At 40.5% G+C, this 16,084-nt stretch overlaps 1 protein-coding gene across 1 annotated transcript in view; it reads left to right on the top strand.

Moving 5' to 3' along the window:
* dnah9 (dynein, axonemal, heavy chain 9) overlaps window positions 1-16,084 on the top strand; it is a 206,207-nt gene that overhangs the window by 80,897 nt on the left and 109,226 nt on the right. Inside the window, exons 40-47 of the mRNA XM_087845253.1 lie at window positions 276-384; window positions 1,725-1,872; window positions 2,409-2,583; window positions 3,408-3,581; window positions 4,797-5,004; window positions 6,888-7,053; window positions 7,751-7,853; window positions 13,759-13,998. Of these exons, the coding sequence (XP_087701379.1) occupies window positions 276-384; window positions 1,725-1,872; window positions 2,409-2,583; window positions 3,408-3,581; window positions 4,797-5,004; window positions 6,888-7,053; window positions 7,751-7,853; window positions 13,759-13,998 (1,323 nt within the window). The remainder of the gene's footprint in view (window positions 1-275; window positions 385-1,724; window positions 1,873-2,408; window positions 2,584-3,407; window positions 3,582-4,796; window positions 5,005-6,887; window positions 7,054-7,750; window positions 7,854-13,758; window positions 13,999-16,084) is intronic.

Genomic DNA, 16,084 nt, shown 5'->3' with positions numbered 1-16,084 from the left:
TACTCTCTGAATGAGAGAGTGAATAACGCTGTCTGCATGTAAAAAGAGGCTTGGACTGTGTGCCAGGCACAAAAAGAAAAAATTAAAGGAATGAGAGGTAAAACTTGAGGGGGTAGAGACAAATAAGTAAACACTTCTGTCGACTCCTTTTCAAACAAATAATGGAATAATATTTTGTAATGATTGTGAAGGCACATGTTTGAAATGTTTGAAATAAAAATGAACTGAACTGAAGTTATTTCTGTGTGTGAAAATCTGCTTTCCCCTCTTGTTAGGTGCTGACTCTGGCCAGTAACGAGCGGATCCCTTTGAACCCCACCATGAGGCTGGTGTTTGAGATCAGCCACCTTCGCACTGCCACCCCTGCTACTGTATCCAGAGCGGGTAGTTCTTGTTATTCCTCTTTTCTCACTGTTTTACTTTTGATCTTCTGATAAGTGTTTAACCCTTTAAAGCTGGTCGTAGCAGGCACGCCCCGTTTTGCGTAACTATTTTTAAATCCCGGTAGCACTGCAACCACGTAAGCTAGCGCAATCATTTTTTTTGCATATGAAACCTGAGGAGTTGTACTTATATCTTATGCCATCAGCTTGTCCTCGGTCACAGTTTCCTTCCACATATAGCTTTGCAAAAACTGCATAAAAAGCACTTGCAGCAACAAAAACATAATATTCCAGAAACACGCTTTGCAGATCCATCAGCTGTTCATAACACTTCCTACTGGGAATAGACGTCAGCGCGAACTATCGCATGTCCGCCATGACCTGCCCAAAACCGGAAGTGACATCATTTTGCGGAAATGTAGTTTTTTACCATCAGGGCCTTATGAGCCTATACTGGTGTTTTTAAAAGTTATGTTTGACTTTATGACTTTCTGTGTGGTTTCTGGGATGCTTAGGACTCATATTGCACTGCTGGAAATAGTTTATTTTGATGCACATGCTGTTTTTTTGCAAATTTGCATTATAATATTTATTTTCGTTTTTCCTGCAGTATATAAAAATTGGTGTATTTCAAAAATAAAACTACGAAGACACTTAAAATAAATTTCCTGTGGTGGGAAACTATTTTGTGCAACTTGTTTGTATTTACAGTTTTGAGGGATAAGCCTCTTAAATTTCTCTAACTAGAAATATATGTTAAAAAAACAAAAACGATTTTCAATTCTTTTGTAGTTTATTGCACTTTTTTGCAATTTATGTAATTTCTATGCACTTAATGCAGACATATTATTAAAATTTGGACTATAATGGTTGTATTGATGTATAGCAACTTGAAATGCTCCCAAAAATGGCTCCACAGCATGTAAAAATATAATATAAGCTCTGGCGGACTTGGTTCTATGGTAGGTCTTAAAGGGTTAAAAAGGACCAAATTCACTGTGGGCCACTAAGTTAAATATGATTTAATCCTTTTGTGTGTCTGTCACATAGCTCTAATTAGCAATATGTGTGTTTGTGAACTTGTGAACCAAGCTGGGTAGCGTTAGCTAATAGCTTAGCACTCCACCCTCTCGTTCAGGTATGGTCACTTCTAGCTGCAAAAAATGAAGTTGCAGTGGCCAAAAGCTCCAAAATCAGTGGCTGATGTCATAGTGGTTCCATCCATCTTTTATATATACGGCATGCTTGGTGCATGGAAGGTAGGGTGGGGGGTCCAGCCCTGTTATAAACACTGTAAACCTGAATGTGATCAATTTAAATCTTACTCTATGTTTTTTTCAGGCATCCTTTACATAAACCCAGCAGACCTTGGGTGGAATCCACCAGTGTCAAGCTGGATCGACAAGAGGAAAGTCCAGTCAGAGAAGGCCAACCTGACCATTCTCTTTGACAAGTATATCCCACCTTGCCTGGAAGCACTCAGGTCGAGGTAACGCAGCTCCTCTGTGGCTTTGTGCCACTGTAACAGGAAGTGCATGGAGTCATATATTGACGCAGGATGTTGGGGTGTGACATAACACGTAACAAATGGTACTAAGTGGGCGTGTTAGACGAGCAAACACGGACTGAGTCAGCAGAATTGGATGGTGCTTTCTATACAGGACCACTCGCCTCTTCCAACACCTCCATCACTGCTCCGATTAGAGCACACAGCAAAAACAGGAAGCAGAGGAGGGCAAATTTGTTCACAATGTGAGACAGTGTGTATGGAACCACTGTGCCACAGCTCATAAATATGTCATCTCTTCAACATGATTCAGTGTGTTCAATTGAAAGAAGCTGTGTTTGTTCTGTTAAATGAGGAAAAGAAACATGTGATCCGATTCAACTCTGCAGATTGTAACACCAGAGTTTAACATTTTATTGTTTGCTGTGTACACAGTTGTTCCTTTATGTACTGAATGAGCAACATGAGACGACTACAATGCTTGAATCATGTGATGTAATGCGTCTATCTTTGTTCAGGTTTAAGAAGATCATCCCTATCCCTGAGCAGAGTCTGGTCCAGATGCTGTGCTACTTGCTGGAATGTCTTCTGACTCCAGAAAACACCCCGGCAGACTGTGCCAAAGAACTTTATGAGCTCTATTTTGTCTTTGCTGCGGTCTGGGCCTTTGGAGGGGCCATGTTTCAAGACCAGGTACTGCATAGTGTGAGATATGTACTAAGTGGTTGCATAAAGAAGGAAAAGAATGGGAAATAACTGAAACAGCTGAATAATTTTTTTCCCATAACCCCTTCCTGAAAGAGTTTCTCGCACTTGGTATTTCTTGGTATTATTCCAGCCGTGATGGCTCTTATGCAACTCAACTCTGTGTCTCTATTCGTGAAAAGTCATTTCAATGTTATTTTCAGTTGAAGAAATGGCAGGGGGTTTTAAAAGGGAGAGATCTTCATCTGAAAATGAAGTGGACTCCATTCCCCCTGAACAACACACAGACTGGCTGAATTTAAATCAGCAGGAGAGCCATGGCGAACAGTTGCTAAGCAATCCAGTTAGTGCCGTACAGTAAGCGCGTCCGTCTAAGTTATGGGATAAAACTGCTTTCCCCTTGGTACAAATGTACTCCACTTTATTTTCCCATCACAGATGCATTTAAATGCTAAGTGGTTTTATTGACTGGAGAGTTGGTAGTGAATAGAGAAGACAGGTAGGAAGGAGTGGGGAGGAGAGAGGAAGGCGAGGAGCTGCCAGCCAGCAGGTGATGAGGCTACTTCACCGTCTGAAACGCAGAGATGCATAGATACGCCTGCCATCTCTTATTTTCCACCCTTCATCTGCTGTAGCTGGATCACTATATTGCTGCCATTTATCTGTCCTCTGGTTTGCATTCGCACCAGTATAAATCAAACACATAGATCCATCGCTACTGTACAGAAAAGAAGCAGAGGGGAAGTCATTTTAGAGTATTGACCGCTCGCCTACCCTCTGTGTCTCTGCATGTGTGCTCTGTGTGAGCACAGCTGGTTGACTACAGAGTGGAGTTCAGCAAGTGGTGGGTGACCGAGTTCAAAACCATCAAGTTCCCTACCCAGGGCACCGTGTTTGATTACTACATCGACCCCAAGACTAAGAAGTTTGAACCCTGGTCCAAGATGGTGCCCACGTTTGAGATGGATGCAGACACACCACTTCAGGTACAACAAAGGTTTTAGATTAGATGCTTTCTTGTGTGTTTTCTTTCATTCTTTGCTTTCTTAGGTTTTATGTGCTATTTACGGGACTAAATGTTCCAACCAGCCAATCAGTAGCCATCTTGAAAAACCTCAAGGCATTAATGTTGGCAGTTATTATTAAACATTTAAACTAACATTAATGTGTATGATCCAAAATGTATCCCTTTAAATAAAAACTACTGTTAAAATTGCTCCAAAAGAGTTTGAAAAAAATTCATTTCTTTGGAAGTTCTAACAGAATATTTACAGTTTTAAAGTATAGACTATCACAATGTCAGCCGACAAATTTGACACATTGAGCAAAAGTTAACACCAAGGCATGTTCACCAAGGGTTTGTGAAAACTGTCACAGAATTAGGATTACTAACTCCAAATGCTCTAGATGTGTAAATAGACAAGTGCTTGTCTTTATGTCAACCATAGCTAATGTTTTAACGACCTGTCCACATGAGAAAAAGTGATCAGAATAATACATCTAGAATTTAAAGTAGCTACACTAGAGATATGGTTAAGGTAATTCAAAGTCTTTATTGTGTTCTTCCTGTTGTGCATAGCAGCAGGATGGGGACTCAATCTGAATTTCAGGAGCTGGACCACACCTCCAAACACGCTCCTTCTGGTTCTCATCTATATAGGTTCTCATCTATATAGGTTCTCATCTATATAGGTTCCCCCTGTTCTACAAGCTGTTCATTCTCATTTACGTGCCCCACCCTCCCTCCCCTTTTCACTTCTTTAACTTCTTTACTTCTGTGGGGATCTGCCAGGCCCGGGAGCCGCTGCCTTCGAGGCCTTCCCCAAACTGCAACTAAATTCACATCCAAGCCATTCACCTTTATCTACTAAAACACTGTTAAACCTAAAACGAGGACGTGGGCCCAGCGAGTGAAAAACAGGATAGAGGCAGAGTAAAAGTTAATACTGTAATCCAACTCTTGAATACAATCTGATCTTGTACATTGGTGGGCACTCACAATGCAAATCAGGTAACAAACACAAAGGACAAAGGAGCGGTTTTGCAATATTACACGATTTCGACAATTAGGAATACGAGGAAACAAAACGGTAGAATAACAAGGAATGTATGAGGTATAATAACGACACTGAACAGTCTTTTACTAGTGTTCCCATCAGACAATGTGTATCAAATATTTGTGAATGATTCCCATGTTGCAGGCATGCCTGGTCCACACTACAGAGACCATTCGAGTTCGTTACTTCTTGGACCGTCTGCTGGAGCACCGAAGGCCTGTCATGCTGGTTGGAAACGCTGGCACCGGGAAGTCTGTTCTGGTTGGGGAAAAACTGGGATCACTGGATGCAGAGAAATATATGATCAAAAATGTCCCTTTTAACTATTATACCACATCTGCTATGCTTCAAGGTAGGAACGATTTAAAATGGCAAATGGCACACGTCTCTGTTTAAGCTGTGCGTCTGAAGGACTGTAATCGATTAAATAACTGCTGTGCTGTTTCATGAGCTCATAGTACTGATGGAGTTTGTTTTTACCCCTCATTCATAAAAGACTGATAGAGTATTGATTTCACCAAGCCGGCTATAAAGGCAGTTCGTGACTTTGATACCATCGTGTATCTACTAAAAATCTGCAATGATTTTGAATCTTAGTGGCTTCGACCTCAAGGTCAAGGTCAGAGGTCAGGTTTTGTGAATGTGATAACTTAAGAATGTGGCTACAGAGGATTTTTATCCCATAAATGTGTTTACTTGGAGACTGAGGGGTAGCACTGGGAGTCACCAGTATTTCTTCTACTGATGCTGACTCACAGTGATCCTTACAGAGAGACATATGAAATCATGATTGCATGATTTATATCGCCACAGCTGCGTTTCTGTAAGGTTACTCAGAAAATTTGAAAACATCAACATTAATATAAAAGTATTTTACATAATTTTACAGTTTGTTTTACATAAATATTTAAAAAAAAAAAAAGAAAAGAAAAAAAGTAGAATATTTTTTTAAACTGTGTGTTTATTGAGTTTTAAACTTTACACTGACACCAAAATTAAACAAACAAACAAAAAAAAAAACCCAAAAAAAAAGAACAAAAAAAACAAAACAACAACAACAACATAGCAGAACGAAACAAAACAGACAAAACAAAAAAAAGAGACAGGCAACCCGGCTCATGAATACAAAGAAATAAGTGGAAAATCCAGACATTTTGATTATGAGATACGATTAACAATACATATATGTAAAATAGCAGTGATCTGCTTGCATTATACCAAGGCCCATGAGAAAATAACAGAAATATCCAAACCGACATACGCCATAAATGGGTCCCATATTTTATGAAACTTTTTGTCCCTACTATGTAGCTTGCATGTTAGGAAATCTAGTGACACATATTCCAATACCGTCCAATGCCATTGAGTCTTAGATGGACATTTCCTTGCACAGAATGAATATTTTTATGTTAAAGGATATGTATATGATCCTTAATCAGACTTGGTCTTTTCTGTGTTGGGCTCTCTGTCAGGACACAGAGTCCCAGAACAGAGCAGCCAAATGTAAATTACTGCAAATATAAATAACAAATGTGTGTCTTTAGCTGCTGGTTAACCGTGTGAAGTCTAAGTCATCAGAGACAATTGCCTTAGAGTTAGTGTCAGGGTCGTCATGACAACTTGGGCCTTCGAAGGTTGAAGATACAGTTTATCAAGAGAAATACATACATTTTTGTTTTTATTTATTTATTTATTTTTTATTTTATTTTATTTATTTTTTTTGCTCATGGTGCACCATGTAAAACCGGTTAAAACCAATAAATAAATGTTTAAAAAAAAGAAAAGAAAAAGAAATACATACGTACATCTATGCAAATGTAGCATGGGTAATGCTGCTGATCCGAACCTTTATTTTCCATAGTGGGACACCTCAGACTGCCTTAGTGCCTGTACCCTGTGTCCTTGTGTTTTTTGCTTGTCAGTGCTTAACACACAGAAATGTCTAACTGCTCTTTGCATGTTGCAGCTTTTTTTTTTTTTATGTAAATGACACTGAGACCTAAAAAGTTAAAAATACTACAACAGCATAAAGAGAATAATAGAAAATTATATTTTGTATAGTGGAATCATTTTTCTTACATGTTAGTTATCATTGCCTTGGGTGTTCTTCCAAAGTCAAAATGACCCAACTCCCAGATTCGAAGCTACTCCATAAATGCTGTTTTTCAGTTACAGTTTCCTCTGTGCTGATTTTCCTCTTTCTGCTGTCTGCGCTTTCATTCATCTCCCGCACAGCTGTGTTAGAAAAACCCCTTGAGAAGAAAGCAGGGCGCAACTACGGCCCCCCAGGCAGCAGAAGACTGATCTACTTCATAGACGACATGAACATGCCTGAGGTGGATGCATATGGCACGGTTCAGCCTCACACACTAATACGCCAACACATGGACTACAACCACTGGTGAGGCTCTGTCATTTATCACGTAGCCGTGCACACATGTATGGGAGAGAATATACACGTGCTGTTTGAAGGAGCAACATTATACTTATAGGTTGTGCTGTCAGAGGTGATTTTCAGAAAATGCTACATCAGCACCGCTTTAATTGCTCAAATGATGGACAGTTTTGACAATTTCTCCCTGTATTAACAGATAAAAGGATCATTCAGATAATTGAGTGCCAGCAGCTGATAGCTGTGAAATGTTAATAATTCGCAGCCTTCCTCTGAAAACGCCCTCATTTTAGTATTCACAGAAATCCCTGCCTTAGTATCAATATGCTACAACTTTTATGAGTGTCAAAAGTCAAATGTGGGAGCAGGCTTGTGTGATTCGCCTTAAAAGGATTGTGTTGCTCATCTCTCTGACACAGTGAAGCCATTCTGAACATGGTTCCACTGCGTCAGACACAGGCTAACTGGCTTAGACACGGTCAGCCCATTAGAGATATGCTAGGAGGATTTCAGGTATGAAATTTAGAGGAAGGAGGATGCTGCTGTGCCACACCAGCTTAAGTGGGAGCTGAGGCGTCCATATCTGCAAAAGTGTGTGTGTGTGGGTGTGTGTGTGTGTGTATTAGAGACAGGGGGCATGAGTATTTTTCTGCATGCAAGACTGTTAAAGAGTGATTTCTTTCTGCATGTGTGTGTGGACTCCCAGGTATGAGCGTAATAAGCTGCTTCTGAAGGAAATACACAACGTTCAATACGTGTCCTGCATGAACCCCACAGCTGGCAGCTTCACCATAAATCCACGGTTGCAGGTACACACACACACACACATTCGGCCTCCCAGCACGCTGTGATGGTTATGCAACTCACTGCTGGAGTTTCACGTGCACTACATCTCACACGTTATCAGTTTTTCTTTAAATTTGCTTTCTGAGTTTGAATTCAGAACCATTATCGACAAGTTTAGCAGACGTGAATTTAGCCCAGTCCTAGACCATTTTCACTGACCTTTACTTTTAGTCTAGGACTAAGCTTCATCTAAATATGCTGTTTTACAGTCATTTATTTCTTCCTTGTGAATTTGCCAAATTGTTTGTTTCTCTCTTTGTTAATTTGTCCGTTCATTCATGCAGAGTTGATTCGATTTTGACAAAACTTTCAGGAAGCGTTAACTCCATCATTTCTCAACATTATAATTCAGCATTTAGAAAATTAGACTGGTTTGCCTGAGGGTGGTGCCGCATTTATTCTTGCTCATTTGTGTGGCTTTGCGTTATCACACACACAACTAATCTAATGTAAGAAATTAGAAAAGAAAATAGCACAATATACATTCATGTGGCTTTCTGCCGTACAGAGGGGCTACGCTGCAGAAGATCGCAGGGTCAGAGTTAAAGAAGTTGCAAACAACTTCTGCAAATATATAGTATTAGAAACATAACAAGCCAGTGTGCAGCATGATGAGGACATTGTAATGTGATATTACAAGTCACCACTCAGTACTGATTCACAGATACAGCAGAAGTGTTGTTTGGTATTTTTAATATACAATACAGAGAAAAGATGTGGGTAATTTTAAAAACCGTATCATCACAGAGTTTTTCCAGCAGAGCAGCTCCAATTCCATTATTTACAGTATATCCAGCCAGCGTTTCTATTACATGCTTTGCTGTGATGTCTGGTTTATCCAGCCCTGTCTCCAACAAATGTAGCAGAGCAACATCACAGCTGGGTCACATCAAGCTGCTAGTTTTTAAAATACATTGGTTTCAGTCTAAAGTAAAAGAAAGTGTACACCCCATTCAGTAGCTTAGGTGCAGTAATAATGTTCTGTATAACTTTATTAATGGCATCGTTATGGCGAAATGTTTGTTTATTGAGGTCCCACCGACTGATTCCACATGGATTAAGGTGTAGGCTTGACTGGGCCACTGCAACACCTTGCTTCTATTTTGGCTTCTCTTTTGTTAATTTGCTGGTGTGCTTGGGTTCATTGTTTGACTATAGCAGGGGTGGGCAATCTCAGTCCACGAGGGCCGGTGTCCCTGCAGGTTTTAGACGTGTCCTCGAACCAACACAGCTGATTTAAATGGCTAAATTAGCTCCTCAACATGTCCTGAAGTTCTCCAGAGGCCTGGTAACGAACTAATCATGTGATTCAGGTGTGTTGACCCAAGGTGAGATCTAAAACCTGCAGGGACACCGGCCCTCGGGGACTGAGATTGCCCACCCCTGGACTATAGAATACTTTCTGTCAGCATTTGTGATCAACTCGACAACTGCAAAGTGCCTACGTCTATTTACTACAACACTAGTCAAATTTATTCGTGTAGCACTATTCAGACACGAGGTAATTTATAATGCTTTACAAAGGGATGTAAAGATGACTTCAAAGAGGCATTTATAACATTTATGTAAAGCATGCACAAACAGTCCTGATAGAAATGTTTTATAACAACGACCGTTAGAAAAACGAACTCGTTTGATGCTTTGAAGAGTTGTTTTCCATGTTCACAGTTGTCTATCTGTGTCTGCTGTATGAATCTAGTTGTTTCAGTTACAGTCTCAGTAAAAGCAAAAGAGCAGTGAAACTGTGGGAGGACAGAGTCCTCTATGTTATGTCCCAGGAAAGCCGTTTGACTCTTGTTAAAAGATTTTGAATTGTATTACCTTATTACCTTTATTCAACTGTGATAATTGCTTATGTTTAGCTTTATTTGAATTTCGCAGTAATGCCTGTACATAGCATGTCAGCAATTCTTTAACTGGAACAAAGTGACCACATGAGGAAGTTGCTCAAGTTTAGACAACACCCACATGTATTGTTTCAACCCATTACAAGATTGTTAATCAACTTGTTCCTCTTTGTCTTGCAAGGCTGCATCCTGTGCAGCCTCGTATGCAATCACCAGATAAGAAGTTGTTTTTTCCTTAACTTGTACTCCACCCATGAGTAAGACAGTATATAATAAAGTGTGAGCAGATGCCCGGCGCGCATGCCTGCACGACTCTGTAGTTGACGGATCGTGCTCAGGCATCGCCCAAGTACATGAATTAACTCTGGGCCCGTGATTCTTTGCTTCCTGAGGTTTTCTCCTAACAACTCTGCACTGTCATGCCTAATCTGAGACCATATGTAAAATGGGGAACCATCCACTAGAAAGTAATAGAGATGAAAGGTTAAGAAGGAGGTTGCAGCCAGAGTAGAATGAAAGACAGTAGATGTTAGGGGTGGGGGAAAAAATCGATACTGTGTAGTATGGTGATATTTTGTTTGCTAATAATGTATCGATACAGGGACAGCAGAAATCGATATTTTGTTACAAATTTTTGCTCTGACTTCAGAGCATGTTGATCCTTTTTCTGAGCAAGAATCCTGACATTCCTTCACTGTCCAAATGTGTTTAACTTTTTTTTTATGGCAGCAATAAACATGACAGTTTACTTATTTTCATTTAAGACATGTTTTATTTTAATTAAGTTTAAAACTTTTATTTAATGTAAAATTATATTTTGTTTTAATTTACTTTCAAATTCTTCAGTTGCTGAAGGGGCTGCATAGTTTTCATAAACTGCATAGTTCAGAATAGCTATAATTGTACCAGATGGTTGCGTTCAGTTAAGTTGGACTAGACTGTAATACAAACCGTTCAGTTTGTCAACAATAAAACTGAAATGAGAGAAAGACTGAGTGTGAGACTTTGATATTAGATAAAATGAATATTGATAAAGTTTACCTTTATGTACAGAATCTGAATATCGCAAAATATTTTTAAAAAATGCAATAATATCGTATCGTGCGTTAAGTATTGTGATAATATCGTATCGTGGGATGTATGGTGATTCCCACCTCTAGTAGATGTATTATTGGGAAGGGACGCAAGGCCAAGAGCGTTGGCAGTAGATTCAAACTGTTCTGTCATGGTGTAGATATGACGTTGAGTAGGAATCTTGAAGGAAAAGTATGTGAATAGTGTTGTAAAGGTGCCAAACAGGATCAGAAGTTAGAAGCTGGAAATTGAAGGGTGAATGTTGTCACTGGGTTTGCCCTGCAAGTTAGATGTCAGTTAGAAGAGAAAGAGGACTCCTGGAGTAAGTTGAATGAAGTGGTAGAGAGTATCACTAGTGGACTGAGAGTGGAGACTGGACCAGACTTCAGTGGACGTGAAGTGAACAAAGATGACGAGGAGCTGTTGGGTAGGTTAAGGAGAGAAATGTAAACAGGCCGATAGCAGTGGATTTTGCTAAAAGGATGGAAATAGCTGTGTTGAACACATATTTCAGGAAGAGTGTGGAAAACAGGATAACATATAAGAGTGGTGGGAGGTAAACTGCATCCTCTGCAGAAGGTGCGGTGTAAAAAAGACTGCAAGGTGGTGTCAGAGGAGAGTGTAGCTAGGCAACCTTGGATGTTGGCTTTGGAAATCAAGAAGAGGAAGCGAGGGAAAGTAGACGCAATGATTAAAGGGTGGTAGTTGAAAAATAAATCTTTTAATGCTCTGGCTCTGTTGTGAAGCACTTTATGAGCTTTGTCTCGAAAGGTGCTATAAAAATAAAATTTTATTCTACTTGCTTTACTGTTACTAATATTGTGCAGAGTTCAGGGAGGAGCTGAGATGAGCTCTGGGTGGTAGGGAAGAGTTATCAGAAGACTGTGAAAGCACAGCTGAAGCGGTGAGGGAACCTGCCAAGAAGGTGTTTAGTGTATTTTCTGCACAGAGAAAATAGGACAGGAGACTTGGAATGGAATTGGAGGAATAAGGAAGTAAAGGATTATTTAAAAGAAGATGCTGGCAAATAAAAAGTGGAACAAGCAGAGATGAAGAAAGTAGACAGGACTACTGGGAGGCTTGGTAAAGAGAGAGGTGGTTAAAGGATTATGGTGAGTTATATGTGAGGCTGGACATAAGGAGAGAGAAAAGGACCTGTAAGAATTGGTGAGGCACAGAAACTGAGCTGGAAAAGATATGCAGCTGGCCAGGAAGATTAAGGAGACAGATGGAAATGTACATATGGATGAGTGGAGCTGAATAAAGAAAATGTTGAGAGGATTAGTAAGCAGAAGTGAGGGCAGCTTTGAAGTGCATGGAGAACAGAAAGGTGGCTGGTCCAGTTGATATAATGTTTGCTTTCAGTGTGTTGATGAAGGTGGAGGCATGCTGTGGAGAGAAGAGCGGGATCAAGGCAGAACATATGTGAGAATGAGAGGATAGACAGGTGTACCAGTGAAGCTGTAAATGTGGTAAAACAAACATCTGTCGAAGATCAAGAATTTAATAAGTGAAAGAATCAAAACACAGAGTGAGACTGAGCATTGTTTGCCGTATTGTCACTAAATGATTTTGTAGCTAGCATCATATCTGAAGGAGTAGATCAACAGCTGCAGGGCTTAGATAAGAGAACAATGCTGCAGACTCCAATTTAAAAGGAGTTTAGCATGAACATCAAAAAGTTCTCACAGAACATTCAGGTCCAGAGTGTAATGCTCAACTGTAGGGAAGATTGTTGGACTGAATTTATTTCGATACTGTTGCGATTGCTTCCTCTGGTAGAAAAAGAACAGATGACGGTAGGTCACTGAAACAGCTTGTAGAAAAGTTAGTGAGACATGCCTGCAATGAAGAGGTTGGGGGGGCAAACTTTGGTACATGGCTACAGCGTTAAAGACGAGAGAGATCAACGATTTGAAGGTATTTAGTGAACTTTATTAGGGGCAGGAGGAGGTGATTCAGCAGGAGAGATTTCCAGCAGTTGTACTATCGGTGCTGCAGACGTGATGGGTAGGAGAGTAAAACACTCCGTCTGTCTCTGATGTTTTTTAAAAACCAACTTTGTGGAATGAGAGAGCAGGTGTAAATACTAATGTTTTTAGGGACTGTTTTTTAACTGTGGAGTAACATACACTTGCTGCTCCAGGGAATATTTCAATTTATTAAGTGGGGAAAAAGCTTTACAAACCGAGCAGGCCCTATGGGAAAATGTAATTGTCCTATAAACCTAATTACTGGTTGTTTCACCCTTGGCAGCGAATTGCAATCAAGCATTTGCGATAACTGGCAACGAGTCTTTCACATTGCTGTGGGGGAACTTTGGCCCACTCTTCTTTGCAGAATTGTCTTATTTCAACCACAGGAGGATTTTTGAGCATGAAGGGCCTGTTTAAGGTCATGACAACACATCTCTATCAGATTTAAGTCTGGACTTTGATTAATTGTGTTTGATTACACGCTTGTTTTCCCTCCTTATAGATGCAATTATTTACCAACTGCATTTAGTATTAATTTGGGTTATCTTTGTCTAATATTACAATTTGAGTGACGATAATTTCTCACAGCACTTAATTTTCTTTATCTTGTTGTGGAGCAGCAGACAACCAATAGTATGAGGGACATTTTTGTTTAATAAATGAAAGTTTTGGTTCTTGGCTAAATGCAGATTATTTCTGACCTTATCCTCTGCAGTTAGATTAAAAATGACTTTTGTTTATAGACACAAACTCTGACTGACCTGAAGTCACACACTTTGCACACCCAGACATTCACTCTGTCATATTTAAATACTAAAGTCATTCTTGACTGAGTGACAGCCTTTCTTCAGTTATTGCTGCAAACACCCACAAGGTGACCCTTGGTTTCGTTCTGGAAGCAAACCGACTGCATAATAAGTGACAAACATGTGTTTACTCTTGCCTCCTTTATGCTCTGCCCCCCTCTTTAGCGCCACTTCTCAGTTTTTGCCCTGTCGTTTCCCGGAGCCGAGGCCCTGAGCACCATCTACACCTCCATTCTGTCTCAGCACCTGAGAGGAGAGGGATTCAGTGCTGCCCTGCAGAAGAGCTGCTCCACCCTTGTGCAATTAGCCCTGGCCTTGCACCAGCGCGTCTCCTCCGCCTTCCTCCCCACCGCAGTCAAGTTCCACTACATCTTTAACTTGCGAGACCTCTCCAACATTTTCCAGGTGACGCATACAGAGCACATACACCAGAAGGATTTATCCATGCAGAAATGATTTGAGAGGTATGACCTCAGGCTAAACTTCTCACAACGAAAGGCAAGAAGTTACCTCCATAAAGTTGGGAGCTTTTTTCCACATCACTCCTTTTAACTTGCTCCGTTCTGTTTCCACGGCTCTGCTTCCCATGCGGGTAGAGCCAGGCTTCTATCACTAATTTCTCATCTAAATGATTATTGATTTAAGAGCTGAGTCTGAAAGCCAGAAATAAGTCTGAAATAAGTGTAACAGAAAATAGAATGGATTTGCACTTCCACGGGTGTTAGTGATGATTTAATGTATTTAAATGAATATAATATCAGAGCGCTGTAGCTGTCAGGGGAGAAGCTTTTGGGGCAATATTTCTGTCAGAATCCTCCACGGTTTCATGGAGGGCAGGCTCTCATTTAACACCCTCCGTTGTATAATTAATGCTTTAAGCCACTGAGCTATAGGAACTAGATTTTTCATAATTTTAGCTTGGAGTTTACACAGGACCAACTGAGGAATCTCAGAGTTTTGCACTATGTGCAGAATATATAGGTGTGAAACTACGCTAGTTTAGTCAAAGGAGCTTGCAAAGAAAAGCGTCTGGACTTCTTTAAGTTACTTGAAGACGTTTCACCTTCATCCGAGAAGCTTCTTCAGTTCTAAGGTCAAATGGTGGAGAGTCCCAGATTTAAACCTAGTGGGAGTTTCCCCCCACAGAGGGACAAAAGGACCCCCTGATGATCCTCTAATCGCCTGAGCCAAGGTGTGAAACTGGGTGTGGGTCCCAATCAGCCAGAGTTTCGGGTGAGCTCATTGTGAAACCTGGCCCCACCTTATCATGCGAATTCCTGAGGTCAGAAGGCCCAGGATGTGAGTGGGTGTTAAGGCGTCTGGGGAGGGAACTCAAAACTGGATTATAGATGGCAGACAGTTGGTGTCGTAAACCACCGCCTCTGTTCAAAGATGGTCGCTCACAGTGGACATAGATGGCTTCTTTCACTCCTCTTTCAAACCATCTGTCCTCTCTGTCCAAAATGTGAACCTCTCGGATGAGAGGTGAAACGTCTTCAAGCAACTTACAGAAGTCCAGACGCTTTTCTTTGCAAGCTCCTTTGACTACAATGACCTGGATGCCTGAGAACCTTCACAGACATACGCTAGTTTAGATTCTTTTCTAATCCTGATTTTTTTCATATAGGCTGAAATTTCACTCCAGAGTTTGGACAAGCAAACCTCACAAACATGACAAACAAAGCCGGTCAGTTAAAAGCAAAAACTGCCCAAAAATACCAGCAATCAAAATCCAAATGGCAGCTGAATCCAAAAAGGCCATTAGCAAAAGCTTAAAAGGACAACAATCATCTGCCTGTGGTCTGCCGAGCACGTGGTGTGGTTCACAATGACTGGTGTTAAGGGTTCAAATATTGAGGAGGGATATAGGAGGAAATCCAAAATAACAACACTGGTCCGGCCGGGTTCAGTCAAACGCTGATTTTAATGAACACACGCGTGGAAGATGAACACTGTACGCAGACAGCCTCGATCTCTCTTGAACAATACACGATCAGTTGTTTTATATCATCAGGGGAATTTATAACGCCCCCTCATGCGTCATCACATGCATAAGTTTCAAAACCACAATGACTTTTAACACAGTTTGAAAAAACAACATCGCCTCGTCTCCATCCCAGGTGTCTTCCTGTCGCTGCCGAACGCTCGCTTATCGTCTGGATCATCAGGCACACATTCTGCAACAAACTGCTCTTTTGCAGGCACAATTTTGCATTTGCAAGCTTTTACAAAATATTATTTGAACCTTCACCTATAAATGAGTCCATCTACAATGTGTGTGTGTGTCTCTCTCGACCTTAAATGCTCTCTGGTTAGTTTCACGTTCACAAACACGCTCAAAAGCCTGCAGTTTCCTGTCTACTTTGCACACAGTGTACTCAGAGTTACATTTAAGATTATAACAAGCATTCAAAAGCATTTAAGATTATTGATTTAACTCAACCGTTTAAAGTGGTTATAACTGCACCTGTAATAAAGGCTAATTGGGTAC

Source organism: Neolamprologus brichardi, chromosome 8, assembly GCF_056152115.1.
Source record: "Neolamprologus brichardi isolate AB-2024 chromosome 8, ASM5615211v1, whole genome shotgun sequence".
Classification (NCBI taxonomy): Eukaryota; Metazoa; Chordata; class Actinopteri; order Cichliformes; family Cichlidae; genus Neolamprologus; species Neolamprologus brichardi.
This window is presented reverse-complemented; position numbering and strand designations above follow the sequence as displayed.